Source organism: Bolinopsis microptera, chromosome 4 (assembly GCF_026151205.1).
Source record: "Bolinopsis microptera isolate Bmic1 chromosome 4, MBARI_Bmic_1.0, whole genome shotgun sequence".
Taxonomy (NCBI): domain Eukaryota; kingdom Metazoa; phylum Ctenophora; class Tentaculata; order Lobata; family Bolinopsidae; genus Bolinopsis; species Bolinopsis microptera.
In genome coordinates, this window is record NC_087075.1 from 14,541,679 (window position 1) to 14,560,719 (window position 19,041).

Below are 19,041 nucleotides of genomic sequence, written 5' to 3' on the forward strand. Positions count from 1 at the left end.
GCAACAGTACGTCTAGTCATGTGCTACCCTGGCAACAGTACGTCTAGTCATGTGTTACCCTGGCAACAGTACGTCTAGTCATGTGTTACCCTGGCAACAGTACGTCTAGTCATGTGTTACCCTGGCAACAGTACGTCTAGTCATGTGTTACCCTGGCAACAGTACGTCTAGTCATGTGTTACCCTGGCAACAGTACGTCTAGTCATGTGTTACCCTGGCAACGGTACGTCTAGTCATGTGTTACCCTGGCAACAGTACGTCTAGTCATGTGTTACCCTGGCAACAGTACGTCTAGTCATGTGCTACCCTGGCAACAGTACGTCTAGTCATGTGTTACCCTGGCAACAGTACGTCTAGTCATGTGTTACCCTGGCAACAGTACGTCTAGTCATGTGTTACCCTGGCAACAGTACGTCTAGTCATGTGTTACCCTGGCAACAGTACGTCTAGTCATGTGCTACCCTGGCAACAGTACGTCTAGTCATGTGTTACCCTGGCAACAGTACGTCTAGTCATGTGTTACCCTGGCAACAGTACGTCTAGTCATGTGTTACCCTGGCAACAGTACGTCTAGTCATGTGTTACCCTGGCAACAGTACGTCTAGTCATGTGTTACCCTGGCAACAGTACGTCTAGTCATGTGTTACCCTGGCAACGGTACGTCTAGTCATGTGTTACCCTGGCAACAGTACGTCTAGTCATGTGTTACCCTGGCAACAGTACGTCGATTCATGTGTTACCCTGGCAACAGTACGTCTAGTCATGTGTTACCCTGGCAACGGTACGTCTAGTCATGTGTTACCCTGGCAACAGTACGTCTAGTCATGTGTTACCCTGGCAACGGTACGTCTAGTCATGTGTTACCCTGGCAACGGTACGTCTAGTCATGTGTTACCCTGGCAACAGTACGTCTAGTCATGTGTTACCCTGGCAACAGTACGTCTAGTCATGTGTTACCCTGGCAACAGTACGTCTAGTCATGTGTTACCCTGGCAACAGTACGTCTAGTCATGACTCATGTGTTACCCTGGCAACGGTACGTCTAGTCATGTGTTACCCTGGCAACAGTACGTCTAGTCATGTGTTACCCTGGCAACAGTACGTCTAGTCATGTGTTACCCTGGCAACAGTACGTCTAGTCATGTGTTACCCTGGCAACAGTACGTCTAGTCATGTGTTACCCTGGCAACGGTACGTCTAGTCATGTGTTACCCTGGCAACGGTACGTCTAGTCATGTGTTACCCTGGCAACAGTACGTCTAGTCATGTGTTACCCTGGCAACAGTACGTCTAGTCATGTGTTACCCTGGCAACAGTACGTCTAGTCATGTGTTACCCTGGCAACAGTACGTCTAGTCATGTGTTACTCTGGCAACGGTACGTCTAGTCATGCAGACCTAGGTCAGTTAATCAATTTATTAGGGTAGTGTAATGTGGTGAGCTGGTTACAGCAGGGCGTTAGAGTAGTAATCTTTTTAGGATGTTGTAGTGAATAAAAACCGTTGGATTTGAGTGTAAGATTAGATAGATTAGTAAGTTATCGATTAGATAGATTAGTAAGTTATCGAAAGAAAAATGCAATATAATAAGTATGTCAAAAATAATAGAACTTTTAAAATCTTTGTAAATTAATTAAACGGGAAATAAATCGGAAGAAAAGTGACTACTATGCCATAAATTAAATTGTATTTCAAAAAATATTCAAAACATTGTTTTTCACGAAATCGTAGTTACATAAAATTCTGCACCTAAAGTTGGGACAAATATAATATTACATATTAACTATGTATTATTAACACACCATGGGCATAAACAATTAACACTGACATTAATTGCAAACTATCAACACAGTTCAACGATCCTACACACATCACTACGTCGCCTCAGTTCTTCTAAACATTTATCAAAATATTGACAAGTGTTGGGCGTGTAATCAAATAGAATCACTGTTGAATACACTCTGGCTCTGGAGATTGCAGTGTATAGCAAAGGAAAAAAACTCACTGTTGGATCAAACTCATTGTTATCAGCTAATTTAACGGCGATTGCATATAATGTAAAATCGAACAATGTGATAACAGCCGGCCACTCAGCTGACAGAGACCACGATGGTGGAAGAAACGTTATCTTATCGTCTGGTGTGTTCCATCTCTCGAGTACACTTTCTAGGGGAGTCATCGTAGTGTCATCATAAAATATTAATAATACTGCAATATCAGAATTTTTAAGACAACTGTTCGGCCCTTTCAATTCCCACAGCTCTCTGGTCAAAATATCTATCCTTGAAGTAACTTTATTTTCACCCAGTAAGTAGATAACTGGTTTGGTGCCACGAAGAAAGTGACCTTCCTTCTGTTGGGGCCATGTCACTGGATCAGATTCAGGTAATACAATTCTTTCGTGATGCGTTCTGATTATTGATAACACAGTAGAAACTTCACAAGTATTCCTAAGATTAACAGTTAATCTTTTTGAGTTAACAAACAAACTTCTCAATTGATCACCAAAAGCTGACACTGGATATTCAATTTCGCTGTTTTTAAATTGTTCAAGTTTATATAAGACCGATTGTGCATAATCACATAGTATCCAAACACTAGTCTTGCTAGTTGTGCTCTCCTTAATGATATGCAGTATGCCCTCAAATATAGTGTTTTTATCAGCATACTTTCTTTTTGTCTCAAGATGGATTCGATGAAAATCAAGTAAGCTTTGAAAATCATCCACGAAAACGTAATCGAAATTCGTCATGACACTTTTCATACTTACAGCTGTATGTGCTCTCCTTACTACCAGCAATATAATCTTACTGCTACTATCTGACAATTGTTGTAACATTAACCTGCCTGCTTCTTCAACCTTATCATTTATATCATCAACAGTATCATTATCATTATCATCTTCATAATCGTATGCTATTTGTTCACACAAAGTAACATGCTCAATGATATTGTTTAGAAAATTTAAGTGACGTTCTACCATCGGATACTCTTTAAACCTAGTGACATCATATGGTATAATCAAAAGGATCCTTTTCTCAGGGGATGTTGTTAAAGCCATATGGATTATTTTTCCAAGCATTACGATAGTTTTACCGGAACCAGCAGAGCCGTCCACCCAGAGGAATCTCTCCTCACTTTCAAATATATCTAACTGATCTTTTGTTAAGCTTTTAATATTAAGGTAGTTTTGGAATAAACTAGGTGCATCTACCATTTCAGGGTTTTTAGGATACTCTTTCTTAGAACTGGTTTTCTTTCTCCCCTTATTTTTACCAGAAGATCTGTTCACTTCAGCAGCAACCTCATCTACTGACTTTCTTGTTACAAGAGCTCTTCTAAGTTTACTGTCAATGTCCATTATACATTTAGGTAAGCTACAAGTGGTGATGTCCCATTTGTTATCTTGATCAATACACCACAGACCTAGCAAACACCATGCCACATTCTTCATTATCCCCGATTTTAAAGCATTCGATGAGGACACTTCACAACTATCAATGATATGAACCAAGTGGTCGAGATCTTCACTGAACAGTAAAGTTTCATCAGACAAATACTTCTCATCTACTTCTTCTCTAGAGACGTTACTTAACAAAGTAAACTCGTACACCCTCAGAGAGGAATCTACTGATCTGATAAGATCCACCATTCTCTTTCTTTGTCTGGAGGCATCCTCAACACAACCCTTCATTTTAAGTTTACCTTCCTCTTCAGTACAACTCTGTAGAGACAATCCTTTCACTTCAAACACAGCCACAAAACTCATTCCTATCACCACAAAATCAGTCTCACCCTCCACATTCTTCTTTGGTTGATGACAATCGTGGGTTTCTAACCCTCTCTTGCACATTTTCACATTACACTGATGATCTGGCAGGAATGCAGCATATTGTTCGTGAGTGTAATCCAGCTGATGTATAACTATGACATTACTCTTAACCTCCTCAAAACATCTGAACACCTTCACTTCAGCTTCATACCCTTCCTGAAGCTCTCTCTCGGCAGCATTCTGTCCTTCTAACTCCACATCTTCAGGCAGCTTGTCTATAAATTTGGAATCAGGTATCGGAGGTATCATTATTCGTCCCCTGATCTCATCTCCTTTCTGACAATAGTTATCCAGAACTTGCTGTCCTACTTTGGTTATTCTTTTACGTAGTCCAGACATCACCTGATAAGAAAATAAGGTGTTAAAACAAATAGTGGTACGTATAATAAAGACTGTGTTAAAATATAATTAACAGGAAAGTAGTTGTTCTGTTAACACTTATTTTAACGGGAAATTATTCTTACTCTTTTGTATGATCGTCAATCCCAATCAGAATAGATTTATTGGAAACCAACGATATTTCACGAAATTCTTCTCAGCTATCCAAAAATCAACTTTTAATACATTTTCAACCATCGTATTGTAAGAATAATGATAGAAATATATGTGGGGTCAAATTCGACGATTTGAAAAACCGGCCAATATCAAATAGACAAGGGATCTATTTTGATATTCAACTTCTTAAAATAGGAATAAGCAGCTGCTATATAATAAACAAGTTAAATGTACCGAGCTAGACTAAGTTACTACGTAGAGTTAATTAAAAGAACAAATCAAGAAAGTAATCAACTTACCAGTTACCAGTAGTTTAAGTAGTTCACTGTCTTTACATACTGACCTAGATCAATTAGATAATTAGTTCGATAATTAATTAGATAATTAATTAGGGAATAATAGAACTGGATACTTGTGGGGAGGTGAACAATATTTAGTACAAAATGTGACATTGATTCTGTGTTGTAATTGAGGAATACTGGAAACTAATTGGTTAATAGCTGTCACGTGTTATTAAAACATAGTTCATCTCCCACCAGTACTCAGATCAACGATTATATTATATTATCATAATATTATGTAGTTTCTAATGATCACGAAATTCGTCACCTTATAGTTTTTCACATTGAGCGTATTTTGTAGCCCTCAAAATTAGGGCAATTTGTAGACAATGTATGAAATCTAGCTAAAATAATATAAATGTAACTTTCAAACATGGCAAAAATATTCTCACAGAAAAATACAGTAGCATTAAAGTATGAATATAATTTAATTTAAAAACTCATCGTGAATAAATACACTGACAAAAGAGGTTGTCATGACATTTAGTTTCTGTTTCAAAAACACTGCGTAAAACATTTCGTTTACTTTCTTCAATAAAAATTTGATGAAATATCTGTAAATGAAAATATATATAAATAAAATTGCAATACAATTTGTTTCAATATCCATGGCTTTCTCAACTGAAAACATTGTAATTAATTACAAAAGTCTTAACGAGTGTCTTAAAGCACTGTAAATTAACACTGACAAGACGTGGCAACAATCAATACAGTTCAACGATCCTACAAACATCATTACGCTGCTTTAGTTCTTCTAAACATTTATCAAAAAATTGACAAGTGTTGGGCGTGTAATTGAATACAATCACTGTTGAGTACACTCTGGCTCTGGAGATTGCAGTGTATAGATACGGAAAAGAGAGACTGAATGCAGTGTTATCATTGTTGACAGGTGAGCTATGTGATGGAAAATCGAGCAGTGTTATAACAGCCGGCCACTCAGCTGACATAGACCATATTGCTGGAAGAAACGTTATCTTATCGTCTGGTGTATTCCATCTCTCAAGTATACTTTCTGGAGTAGTCATCAGAGTAGGATCAAGAAAATATGTTAATACTGCAATATCAGAATTTTTAAGAATGTTCGACCCTTTCAATTTCCCGAGCTCTCTTCTCAGAATATCAATCCATGAAGTAGATTTACTTTCACCCACTAAGTAGATAACTGGTTTGGTGCCACGAAGAAAGTGACCTTCCTTTTGTTGGGGCCATGTCACTGGACTTGCTCCAGGTAATACCATTCTTTCGTGGTGCGTTCTGATTATTGATAACACAGTAAAAATTTCACAACTATTCCTAAGATTAACAGTTAATCTTTTTGAGTTAACAAAGAAACTTCTCAATTCATCACCAAAAGTTAACGCTGGAAATTCAAGTTTTTTAAATCTATCTATGACCACCGATTGTGCATTATCACATAGTATCCAAACGCTAGTCGTGCTCTCCTTAACGATAGAGAGTATGCCCTCAAATATGATGTTTTCATCAGCATACTTTCTGTTTGTCGTAAGACTAAAGCCAAGACTAAGGCCAAGGCTGCCTTCATGAACATCGAGTAAGTTTTGAAAATCATCCAAGAAAACGTATTCAAAATTCGTCATGAAACTTTAATGCTTACAGCTGCAGGTGCTCTCCTTATTACCAGCAATATAATCTTACTGCTACTATCTGACAATTGTTGTAACATTAACCTGCCTGCTTCTTCAATCTTCTCACTTATATCATCCTCAGTATCATTATCATTAACATCACAATCGTATGATATCTTTTCACACAAAGTAACATCCTCAATGATATTGTTCAGTAAATTTAAGTGACGTTCTACCATTGGACTGCTTGAATACCCTTATACCTATCGCCATAAGGTATAATCAAAAGGATCCTTTTCTCAGGCGGTGTTGTTAAAGCCAAATGAATTATTTTTCCAAGCATTACGATAGTTTTACCGGAACCAGCAGGGCCGTCCACCCAGAGGAATCTCTCCTCACTTTCAAATATATCTAACTGATCTTTTGTTAAGCTTTTAATATTAAGGTAGTTTTGGAATAAACTAGGTGCATCTACCATTTCAGGGTTTTCAGGATATTCTTTCTTAGAACTGGTTTTCTTTCTCCCCTTATTTTTACCAGAAGATCTGTTCACTTCAGCAGCAACCTCATCTACTGACTTTCTTGTTACAAGAGCTCTTCTAAGTTTACTATCAATGTCCATTATACATTTAGGTAAGCTACAAGTGGTGATGTCCCATTTGTTATCTTGATCAATACACCACAGACCTAGCAAACACCATGCCACATTCTTCATTATCCCCGGTTTTAAAGCATTCGATGAGAACACTTCACAACTATCAATGATATGAACCAAGTGGTCGAGATCTTCACTGAACAGTAAAGTTTCATCAGACAAATACTTCTCATCTACTTCTTCTCTAGAGACGTTACTTAACAAAGTAAACTCGTACACCCTCAGAGAGGAATCTACTGATCTGATAAGATCCACCATCCTCTTTCTTTGTCTGGAGGCATCCTCAACACAACCCTTCATTTTAAGTTTACCTTCCTCTTCAGTACAACTCTGTAGAGACAATCCTTTCACTTCAAACACAGCCACAAAACTCATTCCTATCACCACAAAATCAGTCTCACCCTCCACATTCTTCTTTGGTTGATGACAATCGTGGGTGTCTAACCCTCTCTTGCACATTTTCACATTACACTGATGATCTGGCAGGAATGCAGCATATTGTTCGTGAGTGTAATCCAGCTGATGTATAACTATGACATTACTCTTAACCTCCTCAAAACATCTGAACACCTTCACTTCAGCTTCATACCCTTCCTGAAGCTCTCTCTCGGCAGCATTCTGTCCTTCTAACTCCACATCTTCAGGCAGCTTGTCTATAAATTTGGAATCAGGTATCGGAGGTATCATTATTCGTCCCCTGATCTCATCTCCTTTCTGACAATAGTTATCCAGAACTTGCTGTCCTACTTTGGTTATTCTTTTACGTAGTCCAGACATCACCTGATAAGCAAATAAGGTATTAAAACAAATAGTGGTACTTATAATAAAGGTTTGACTGTGTTCTGATATAAAATTAAGGGGCCATCTAGTTAGGACGTCCGCCACAATCGCGAATTTCATACCACATTTCAGTATGTCCAAATTTTCAAAACCTGCCCCCTCCCCGGCCGTCTGGATTTCCAGCTACTTTTAATAGTACAAATAAAACCAACTCAAATTCCAAAGCAACCCCCCCCCCCCCCCCCCCCCCCCCCCCCGTATTTGCAGGACGTCCTAAGTAGATGGCCCCTAACAGGAAATTGTTCATTCGCTATTAATATGATCCTCTATCACAACTAGGTACGGACACTGATAGATTTATAGTAAACCCACGATATTAACCCGCAAGGCCACTCTTTTGCCAATTTTCAAATAAAATTACTTTGGGCTTACTTACCAGGAACCAGTAGTTCACTGTCTTTACATACTGTCCTAGACAATTAGAAAATTAGTTAGATAATTAGTTAGATAATTAATTAGATAATTAATTAGGGAATAATAGATCTGGATACTTGTGGGGAGGTGAACAATATTTAGTGCAAAACGAGTCATCGATTCTGGACAATTTTTTGACATAGAATCTAGCTAAAATAAAAACGTGTAAAATCCGGATTGGAGTATTATTTATGAGTCGCATTGTTGTAATGTATTCTGGGTAAAATTATCTTTATCCCGGTTGTTGCGACAAGTAAAAAATGCTCTTATTAGGGAAAGGAGATTACTCGACGTTTCAATGTAACTACATCGTATTCATGATCTCAAATTATTTGTTATATAGTAGTGTTGAAAGTATTAAAATTTTACCCAGAATACATAAAATAAAAACAGCATAACTCTAAAACATGGCAAAAATAATCTCACAGAAAAATACAACAGAATTAGTATGAACATAATTGAATTTTAAAAATCATCGTGAATGAATAAATCAAACGGAAACTAAACCGGGACAGAAGTGGTTGTCATGACAACCGGAACAGAAGTAAATCTGCAATTATTTAAGGACAGATACTGCATACCACCAATAAGATGATCACTTGTTAGACTCTAGATTCTATAAATGCTTTAGTAAGTTAGTACTATACATTATACAATGTGTGTTTGTAATACATAAAACAAAGACAAAACCCTTCGCAATTCTTTGCATTAAGACGGAAATAGACTTCAAATCATGGTCAGATCTAGATCAATCGTCCAATTATTTTGATTTTTTAATGGGACCTCATTTTTAATCTCAAACAAGGAATACACCAGTAATCAACATATTAACATAATTATTTCTCATAATTTTATTATCAAGAGAAGCCTTTTAGAGAAGATTAAGATTTTATCCAAACTACAGCTCAAAAAATTAACAAGCTGATAACTTCCTACTCCTTACGGAGGTAAAAACTAAAGCTAAAATGACCACAAATTGTCACTAGCTACAAGTGAAGCTGCTGCTGGAAAATGTCTGTGTCATGTTCAACTTAGGAATATCTGCTCAGATATAAACTAAAACTGAGCAATTGACTGCTGCTGATAACGTGATACACTGAAATATACATATCCAGCGTACAGGTAACGCTGGATGTTATTTTCTTGGATCTGAACTAAAATTGTATTTATCGCAGTTTGCTGCAGCAGAGGACGAGATTAACTAAAACTGGAGTTCACTGTTTCTAAGGAAACTAAAACTGGAGTTCACTGTTTCTAAGGAAACTAAAACTGGAGTTCACAGTTTCTAAGGAAACTAAAACTGGAGTTCACTGTTTCTAAGGAAACTAAAACTGGAGTTCACTGTTTCTAAGGAAACTAAAACTGGAGTTCACTGTTTCTAAGGAAACTAAAACTGGAGTTCACTGTTTCTAAGGAAACTAAAACTGGAGTTCACTGTTTCTAAGGAAACTAAAACTGGAGTTCACTGTTTCTAAGGAAACTAAAACTGGAGTTTGCTGTTGCTAAGGAAACTAAAACTGGAGTTTGCTGTTTCTAAGGAAACTAAAACTGGAGTTTGCTGTTTCTAAGGAAACTAAAACTGGAGTTTGCTGTTGCTGAAAGATATCCCTTCACTGGCGTCCTCACTGTCCTCACTGTCGTACAGATCTCCCAGATCTGTGTCTCTGCTGAACGACAGAGACTGGATCTTGTTGAGCCGCGCAATACACTGAAAGTGAAAGTGAAAGTGAAAGAAAACAAAATTGCAGATTTATTAATAATCTCATGGACGCTTTCAACGCTTTTTCCAGTTCTTTTGAGAACAGAATTTTAAGTACCAGTTATTAATAATTGTTACAGATAACGCAAGTCACTGAAAGAAAAAATTGCAGATTTCTAAATTACAGAAAGTTATTTTATGGGAGATTTTCAACACTGTTTCCAGTTCTTTTGAAAACTGAATCCCTTAAGTTTTAAGTTTCAGTTATTATTATTCGATGATAAGACTTTTCCATGTTCTTCATTTGTTGATCTAATAAAATAACTCTCACCTCATCACCACTAGAAGTGTGGTCTGTTAGCCCAGGTGATACAGGACTATCTGTAGTGACAATCCGATCACTTCCGGGAGAAACTGGGCTGTCTCTAGCAAAAACAGGGCTGTCTCTACTTCTACCAAGGCGAGGGCTGTCTCCCGCTAAAACGGAAATATCTGTGGCTGATAAAGGACTGTCCCTAGCTAAAACAGGACTGTCTCTAGCTAAAACAGGACTGTCTCTAGCTAAAACAGGACTATCGTCGGATAGAAGTGGACTCCTAGTTCGCGATAACATGGGACTGTTGGAGATAAAGTCCGGCGTTTCAGCTGGACCTGGGCTACCTTTTGTCTTGTACCCGCTGTTTGATGCCCCTTCTTTATCACTTGTGTGGGGGTTATCATAGTTTTGTGAAATCAGATCAGTACTTGAAACTTCCACGCTAGATCCAGGACAGGCTTCACCTACTTCTGGGCTAGTTCCACCCGCAAAAATAATGTCATCATAATCGGGCCGATCTACAACAAACGTTTCCACACCCAACTCGGCCAAATCGGCCGAGTCACTCTCTACATAGCCCATGTCTCTTGATGACCTCATCATGTCTTTCTCTGAAATCACGTCCTCTTCAATAGCTTCAGTAGCTTCAGAAAACTCTCCTGATACCTCCAATGTGGGCACGACCTCTTCAATAGCTTTAGTGGCCTCTGAAAACTCTCCTGATACCTCCAATGCGGACGCAAAGTCCCCTCTTTCTTCTCCATCGGGATTATCCAGTTCGAGATGAGGAGAAGTGAAGACGGAAGAATAAGGTGTTGGAGCAGGAGTGTCATAGTCTGAGAGAGATTCCATCTCATTGTCCGGGTTTGCACTCAGATTCAAAGTCAAGTTAGAAGGTGAGATGATCAGCCCTTCGAAGAGATTCCCTTTCTCTGGCGCTCCCTGCTTGTCCTCCTCCCCAATACACGTGTTGTCCTCCAGTCTAGACTCCTCCATGCACGTGTTGTAATCATCACAACTACTCGTGTCACTCAGATCCTTGCTGGAGCCAGAAACTGAACTGACGTTGGATCCTTGACGTTGTTCGGGCTCCCCAAACGGGTTCATCCTAAGTCTAGGACTGGATCCAAGATTGGAACCTGTCTGAGCTGGACTGGAGCCAAGTTTAGAGTAAAGATCTGCTGAGCCGGACAGGTTGTAGTAGGAAGAGTTAAAGTGTTTGATGACAGGTACATTGAGGGGAGACACAGGCTCTAGTGAGCTGTACTCGTCATTAGCAGCTTCTAGATCACTGCGGGTGGGGGACAGGTTTTATTGGCTTATAGTAAAATTTATTGGTCAGAAGAATTAACTAAATATGCGATGAGATGAAAAGGAATGGCATGAATTTTACAAAAATCTAAAAAAACCGAGCACAACCAAACAAACAATAAACCACATACCCGTCATCGCAGCTACTGGTATGATCCAGACAGGTAGAGCTGCCCTGATGGGACGCACTCAGCCCCATCAGGGCCCCACCGGGAGAGGACATGTAAGGCTGGGGTGGTGATGTGGAGGGGGCAGAGGACGCGAACGCTTGCGCAGGGTCCCAGTCGTAGGTGCGCGTTTGAGAGGGTGTGCTTCCTGGGGGAGTTTGTAATAGTTTGTGAGTTTTACCCGCCTCTGGTTTTTGGTTATGTCATTATTTTGGTAGCTGTTGCGATTTGAAAAAAGCTTAAAAACAAGATGTCCCACACTTGAAAAAATCACCAGATCAACCACTTCATGCTATTCTATCAACTAATAACTAATTAACTTACATACTTAATTACTTAATTAGTAAATTATCATTTATTTAATTAATTAACATACTTAATCAATTAATTAGTAAATTAACATACTTAATTCAGAGATAGCTGGAGAAAGAGCCTCCCCCTCCTCAGCAAGCTCTGCTTCGGAGTCAGAGTGTGAGCTCTCGGTGGTCGCTACCGAGGAATCGTGCAGGATTGTGTTCCAGCGGTGCTCATCTGAAATGTGTCACTTATTAATTAATTAATTAATTAATTAACTGGTTAATTAGCAAGTTATTGTTTATTATTGACTTCTCGTCTTCGTACGAAAATCTGTTTTACTTACAGGCTACAGCTGTTTAGGCTCGAACCGCTCTCAAATTTCTTCAAACAACATTTTTTTACTGGCTCGAAGATGAATGATGATTGGGTCGCTCATGTTATTATTATATGTTAATGATCCCTAACAGAACAAACCTGGCGATGGTTCCTGAGCGAATGCAGTGGGAACCTGGTCGGAAGTAGTACCGAAGAAGGGCAGTGTTGAAGGGCCCTGGCTCGCCGACCCCTTCACACGGGTGTTCTTAGCTTTCTTTTTCTCCTTCTCTACAGGGAGTAATGTGGTGGGGACAGGGCAATTATAAGTGTATTTTAGAACTGTCTAGGTAAAATGAGTATGTAATGATAATTGTCAGTCATCAAATTAGGTAAAAGTAAAATTGGTTGATAACATGACGATGATCACTTATTTAGAAGAATTTATTACTTTTTCAAAATTCAACTGGACTGACTATTGATTTTAAAAGAGCTTAAGAGCTATGTCTCTAAAATACCAGAATACGTCAGGCATACTTACCAGAAAAGCCTTTTCCGTCCACTAGGATGTCAGTTCTCCTACATGCTTGAGTGAACATGCACAGAACTTTGTTACGATACGATCTGCTCTTCGAGAGTGGGTTCTCTGAAATTACAAACATTTCATTTTAAGACAGTTAATTAATTTTCATGAAGACTAGGAAGTTTTCCAAGTCACGATACCACAGATATGATTTTGTTGATCATCTTAAACCCCCAATTTTGCAGGAATACTTCATTACTCAACCAGACCATCACATTACCCAACTGTCCAAAGTTAATCTTTTCAAGATTATATCCTACAATATATCCTACAATATATCCTACAATATACCCTACAATATATCCTACAAATACAATATATCCTACAATATATCCTACAATGTACCCTACAATATACCCTACAATATATCCTACAATATACCCTACAACATACCCTACAATATATCCTACAATATATCCTACAATATATCCTACAATATATCCTACAAAATATCCTACAATATACCCTACAATGTACCCTACAATACATCCTACAATATACCATACAACATATCCTACAATATACCCTACAATATATCCTACAATATATCCTACAATATACCCTACAATATATCCTACAATACACCCTACAATATATCCTACAATGTACCCTACAATATACCCTACAATATACCCCACAATATACCCTACAATATACCCTACAATATATCCTACAATATACCCTACAATATATCCTACAATATATCCTACAATATATCCTACAATATACCCCACAATATACCCCACAATATACCCCACAATATATCCTACAATATATCCTACAATATACCCTACAATATATCCTACAATATACCCTACAATATATCCTACAATATATCCTACAATATACCCTACAATATATCCTACAATATATCCTACAATATACCCTACAATATATCCTACAATATATCCTACAATATATCCTACAATATATCCTACTATATATCCTACAATATACCCTACAATATATCCTACAATATACCCTACAATATATCCTACAATATACCCTACAATATATCCTACAATACACCCTACAATATACCCTACAATATATCCTACAATATACCCTACAATATATCCTACAATATACCCTACAATATACCCTACAATATATCCTACAATATATCCTATAATATATCCTACAATATATCCTATAATATATCCTACAATATATCCTACAATATACCCTACAATATATCCTATAATATATCCTACAATATATCCTACAATATACCCTACAATATACCCTACAATGTATCCTACAATATATCCTACAATACATCCTACAATACACCCCCACTTACCAGCGATAGCGATGTCGTGTAACCTAGGTAGGTCTGTTAAACACGCAATATTATCTACAGACGTTACACAGTTGCTATGGAGATCTAGTTTTCTCAGCATCACAATCTTGTTAAACCCTGTCAGCTCAGTTAACTGGTTGTTTGATAGGATCAGCTCGGAGAGGTTCTCGTGTGTCTAAAAGTAACGTTGTCGTGAGATTAATGAGATCCATTGGGATCGATTTATTTATTTTTGAAGAAAATAATACAAGGCTGAAAGCAACACGGCCAAAGTCCCTCGGATCTACGACCACAAAAAAAGGATCCATAGGGTAATGAGTCAACAAATAAAGTTAAATACATTTTTAACCAAGAATTCGAATAAATCACTGTCAAAAGTTGTATGAATTTGTTATAAGTTTTCTATAAGTCGTATAAAATAACCTACCTTGGTGATGACCTTCATGACACTGCAGTGAGTACACACTAATTTAGTGAGAGCCGGGTTAATGTAGTTCAGGTCCAACACTTCTATCTGGTTGTAACTCACATCCAACTCCTGGAAGCGTTAGAACTTAAGATTAAAGCAAGAATAATAACATAAACTTCAACACTGCTTTTAAACATTCTTCCTAATTTCTTCATTATCAGAACTGTGAATTTAGGTTAGAGGTCATTATAGAGGCGATAGATAGAGACTACGAGTATCGACTACGATGTGTATCTTGTATAGGTCCTTGCTTGTGATTGTATGAATTAGGGTGTGGTATTTACTGACGGGGAAATTTCAAAACACAGTTCATTTTACCTGGCAACAAATCAAGTGAAGGCTGAAGCCGTCTTTTTGGCGAAATAATTTAAATACAACATTAATTTCACATTTCTAATACTCCAATAATATTACAGTACGTGATCTGCGCGGGAGGTACATCTCATCATTACACTGTTCGTGCGCCCCACGTAAAAGGTACAAAATCTGAACTCTTATGTTTGCCCCATTGCGACAGAGCTATATTTAAATTTACTTCTTTCAGTATACTGTATCATAATGTTTTATCGTCCAAATTTCACTGAAGATTCATTAAGTCCGATCAAGCTGAGCACAAAACAAGCGCCCTGATGAATAATGTGCCTGTTTAGCAATGTTTGTAGCAGAACGGGGCTTTCAGAATCCATCACTCGATAAAAAACGGTGGATAAATACCGGAGCTGAGGTGAGATGAGGACTTTATTGGGTCTATAAAACCCCCACAGTTGACTGAGCACAATGGTCGGGGAACGGAGGGTTAGATTAAGAAGGGACTCCCGGACTCCAAAATATCTTGAATCTTGTCCCTTCATTTAAACTTTTAAAGTATATCGCTGAGAAAATAACGACTTCAACAATTTGAGAGTGGAATGCTATCATCTGGTTTAGAGTGAAATTGGTTTAGAGTGAAATTGGATGCCTCTGAATTGCTAATAAGGTTGTAGTGATTATTTGGAGCACGACTACAAGCATTTCAGTCTTATTTCGTCAGTTTTATCAGTTCCTCCCCAAAGGGAGGTGAGCCTTGCCCCGAGGTACTGCAATACGGGGAAGACTCGTGGTCTGGCTGAAGCAAGCTTCACATCCGAGACGGATTTCCAAAAATCAATTTAATATTGAAGCTACTCGATGAGAAGCGTATCAGATATTAAACTGATAAGAACAGATACTACACTTGATCTTAGCCAAAAGGCCGAGAAGCGATAAAATTGAACCGGTGTTTGAGGCCTATATCATGCATCAAAAATATATCCTTGCGTTTGAAATAGATCAAAGATATACATTCGATCGAAGAGCCAAAAATATATTCCGAAAAATGTAGACAAAATTTAGACTGGTATGTTTTGAGGTAATCTCAGGTAAAGACAAAATGAGATGAAATTCAAATCACAATTTTTAAATGACGTAACTTCTTCGAAAATTTGGGCATTTCAATCGAACAGCTGTGTAATTCAGCTTAATGATGTTATTATAAAACTAAATTATTAATCTATACTCAACTATATCAAGTTTAACTAAAGATCAATTATTAAGATAACCTAACCCTACCGTGTTGACTAGTGTACGATACTCTTTACCGTGCGTTATTGTGATTATTGGTCGCTATACGGCTGAGTGAGTACAGTGTGTAGTGCGAGAATACTTGTGAGCAGGCAGAGTTTATCACAGGTACGCCCCTGTAGGACTAGTCTGGTTGGCCTGCCTCTATAAATACCTGGCAACCTGTTTATCACAGGTACGCCCCTGTAGGACTAGTCTGGTTGGCTGCCTCTATAAATACCTGGTAACCTGTTTATCACAGGTACGCCCCTGTAGGACTAGTCTGGTTGGCTGCCTCTATAAATACCTGGCAACCTGTTTATCACAGGTACGCCCCTGTAGGACTAGTCTGGTTGGCTGCCTCTATAAATACCTGGTAACCTGTTTATCACTGGTACGCCCCTGTAGGACTAGTCTGGTTGGCTGCCTCTATAAATACCTGGCAACCTGTTTATCACAGGTACGCCCCTGTAGGAGTAGTCTGGTTGGCTGCCTCTATAAATACCTGGTAACCTGTTTATCACAGGTACGCCCCTGTAGGACTAGTCTGGTTGGCCGCCTCTATAAATACCTGGTAACCTGTTTATCACAGGTACGCCCCTGTAGGACTAGTCTGGTTGGCTGCCTCTATAAATACCTGGCAACCTGTTTATCACAGGTACGCCCCTGTAGGACTAGTCTGGTTGGCTGCCTCTATAAATACCTGGCAACCTGTTTATCACAGGTACGCCCCTGTAGGACTAGTCTGGTTGGCTGCCTCTATAAATACCTGGCAACCTGTTTATCACAGGTACGCCCCTGTAGGAGTAGTCTGGTTGGCTGCCTCTATAAATACCTGGCAACCTGTTTATCACAGGTACGCCCCTGTAGGACTAGTCTGGTTGGCTGCCTCTATAAATACCTGGTAACCTGTTTATCACAGGTACGCCCCTGTAGGACTAGTCTGGTTGGCTGCCTCTATAAATACCTGGCAACCTGTTTATCACAGGTACGCCCCTGTAGGAGTAGTCTGGTTGGCTGCCTCTATAAATACCTGGTAACCTGTTTATCACAGGTACGCCCCTGTAGGAATAGTCTGGTTGGCTGCCTCTATAAATACCTGGTAACCTGTTTATCACAGGTACGCCCCTGTAGGACTAGTCTGGTTGGCTGCCTCTATAAATACCTGGTAACCTGTTTATCACAGGTACGCCCCTGTAGGACTAGTCTGGTTGGCTGCCTCTATAAATACCTGGCAACCTGTTTATCACAGGTACGCCCCTGTGGGACTAGTCTGGTTGGCTGCCTCTATAAATACCTGGCAACCTGTTTATCACAGGTACGCCCCTGTAGGACTAGTCTGGTTGGCTGCCTCTATAAATACCTGGCAACCTGTTTATCACAGGTACGCCCCTGTAGGAGTAGTCTGGTTGGCCGCCTCTATAAATACCTGGCAACCTGTTTATCACAGGTACGCCCCTGTAGGAGTAGTCTGGTTGGCCGCCTCTATAAATACCTGGTAACCTGTTTATCACAGGTACGCCCCTGTAGGACAAGTCTGGTTGGCTGCCTCTATAAATACCTGGCAACCTGTTTATCACAGGTACGCCACTGTAGGACTAGTCTGGTTGGCTGCCTCTATAAATACCTGGCAACCTGTTTATCACAGGTACGCCCCTGTAGGACTAGTCTGGTTGGCTGCCTCTATAAATACCTGGTAACCTGTTTATCACAGGTACGCCCCTGTAGGACTAGTCTGGTTGGCTGCCTCTATAAATACCTGGCAACCTGTTTATCACAGGTACGCCCCTGTAGGACTAGTCTGGTTGGCTGCCTCTATAAATACCTGGCAACCTGTTTATCACAGGTACGCCCCTGTAGGAGTAGTCTGGTTGGCTGCCTCTATAAATACCTGGTAACCTGTTTATCACAGGTACGCCCCTGTAGGACTAGTCTGGTTGGCTGCCTCTATAAATACCTGGCAACCTGTTTATCACAGGTACGCCCCTGTAGGACTAGTCTGGTTGGCTGCCTCTATAAATACCTGGCAACCTGTTTATCACAGGTACGCCCCTGTAGGAGTAGTCTGGCTGGCTGCCTCTATAAATACCTGGCAACCTGTTTATCACAGGTACGCCCCTGTGGGACTAGTCTGGTTGGCTGCCTCTATAAATACCTGGTAACCTGTTTATCACAGGTACGCCCCTGTAGGACTAGTCTGGTTGGCTGCCTCTATAAATACCTGGCAACCTGTTTATCACAGGTACGCCCCTGTAGGACTAGTCTGGTTGGCTGCCTCTATAAATACCTGGTAACCTGTTTATCACAGGTACGCCCCTGTAGGACTAGTCTGGTTGGCTGCCTCTATAAATACCTGGCAACCTGTTTATCACAGGTACGCCCCTGTAGGACTAGTCTGGTTGGCTGCCTCTATAAATACCTGGCAACCTGTTTATCACAGGTACGCCCCTGTAGGACTAGTCTGGTTGGCTGCCTCTATAAATACCTGGCAACCTGTTTATCACAGGTACGCCCCTGTAGGACTAGTCTGGTTGGCTGCCTCTATAAATACCTGGCAACCTGTTTATCACAGGTACGCCCCTGTAGGACTAGTCTGGTTGGCTGCCTCTATAAATACCTGGCAACCTGTTTATCACAGGTACGCCCCTGTAGGACTAGTCTGGTTGGCTGCCTCTATAAATACCTGGCAACCTGTTTATCACAGGTACGCCCCTGTAGGACTAGTCTGGTTGGCTGCCTCTATAAATACCTGGCAACCTGTTTATCACAGGTACGCCCCTGTAGGACTAGTCTGGTTGGCTGCCTCTATAAATACCTGGCAACCTGTTTATCACAGGTACG

The 19,041-nt window shown here is 39.6% G+C and overlaps 3 protein-coding genes, 1 long non-coding RNA gene and 1 other non-coding gene across 7 annotated transcripts in view; all 5 read right to left on the reverse strand.

Annotated features, from left to right (window-relative positions):
- LOC134814516 (glycine N-methyltransferase-like) overlaps nucleotides 1-8,520 on the reverse strand; it is an 84,080-nt gene extending 75,560 nt beyond the window's left edge. The window contains exons 1-3 of one of the 3 annotated variants that reach the window (XM_063822669.1): nucleotides 8,488-8,517; nucleotides 4,626-4,669; nucleotides 1,521-4,173 (exon numbers count right to left, since the gene is read on the reverse strand). In XM_063822669.1, the coding sequence (XP_063678739.1) occupies nucleotides 1,843-4,170 (2,328 nt within the window). In that variant the 5' untranslated portion in view covers nucleotides 4,171-4,173; nucleotides 4,626-4,669; nucleotides 8,488-8,517 and the 3' untranslated portion in view covers nucleotides 1,521-1,842. Of the gene's footprint in view, nucleotides 1-1,520; nucleotides 4,174-4,625; nucleotides 4,670-8,487 lie in introns of those variants that run through there. The other 2 variants (XM_063822673.1, XM_063822670.1) reach the window with 2 other exon arrangements.
- LOC134814519 (uncharacterized) lies at nucleotides 4,927-8,158 on the reverse strand. The gene is made up of 2 exons (XM_063822676.1): nucleotides 8,128-8,158; nucleotides 4,927-7,691 (listed from the first exon to the last, which is right to left on the reverse strand). Exon 2 carries the CDS (start codon nucleotides 7,686-7,688, stop codon nucleotides 6,489-6,491), a length of 1,200 nt encoding a protein of 399 aa, XP_063678746.1. The 5' UTR covers nucleotides 7,689-7,691; nucleotides 8,128-8,158; the 3' UTR covers nucleotides 4,927-6,488.
- A 49-nt stretch (nucleotides 8,521-8,569) lies between the features above and the next one.
- Nucleotides 8,570-9,498, reverse strand: LOC134814229 (uncharacterized). Its single transcript, XR_010160123.1, has 2 exons — nucleotides 9,293-9,498; nucleotides 8,570-9,261 (listed from the first exon to the last, which is right to left on the reverse strand). It is a non-coding gene; the product is annotated as an uncharacterized LOC134814229 (long non-coding RNA).
- Nucleotides 9,499-9,656: 158 nt separating this feature from the next.
- LOC134813967 (nischarin-like) overlaps nucleotides 9,657-19,041 on the reverse strand; it is a 34,943-nt gene continuing 25,558 nt past the window's right edge. The window contains exons 9-16 of the mRNA XM_063821921.1: nucleotides 14,581-14,691; nucleotides 14,154-14,328; nucleotides 12,809-12,913; nucleotides 12,430-12,558; nucleotides 12,064-12,189; nucleotides 11,623-11,806; nucleotides 10,196-11,471; nucleotides 9,657-9,873 (exon numbers count right to left, since the gene is read on the reverse strand). Of these exons, the coding sequence (XP_063677991.1) occupies nucleotides 9,739-9,873; nucleotides 10,196-11,471; nucleotides 11,623-11,806; nucleotides 12,064-12,189; nucleotides 12,430-12,558; nucleotides 12,809-12,913; nucleotides 14,154-14,328; nucleotides 14,581-14,691 (2,241 nt within the window). The 3' untranslated portion in view covers nucleotides 9,657-9,738. The remainder of the gene's footprint in view (nucleotides 9,874-10,195; nucleotides 11,472-11,622; nucleotides 11,807-12,063; nucleotides 12,190-12,429; nucleotides 12,559-12,808; nucleotides 12,914-14,153; nucleotides 14,329-14,580; nucleotides 14,692-19,041) is intronic.
- On the reverse strand, nucleotides 15,674-15,865 carry LOC134814549 (U2 spliceosomal RNA). Its single transcript, XR_010160180.1, has one exon. It is a non-coding gene; the product is annotated as a U2 spliceosomal RNA (small nuclear RNA).

Excerpts from the sequence above, each read along its gene's own strand:
- LOC134814519 (XM_063822676.1), bottom strand. The coding sequence starts at position 7,688 with ATGTCTGGACTACGTAAAAGAATAACCAAAGTAGGACAGCAAGTTCTG.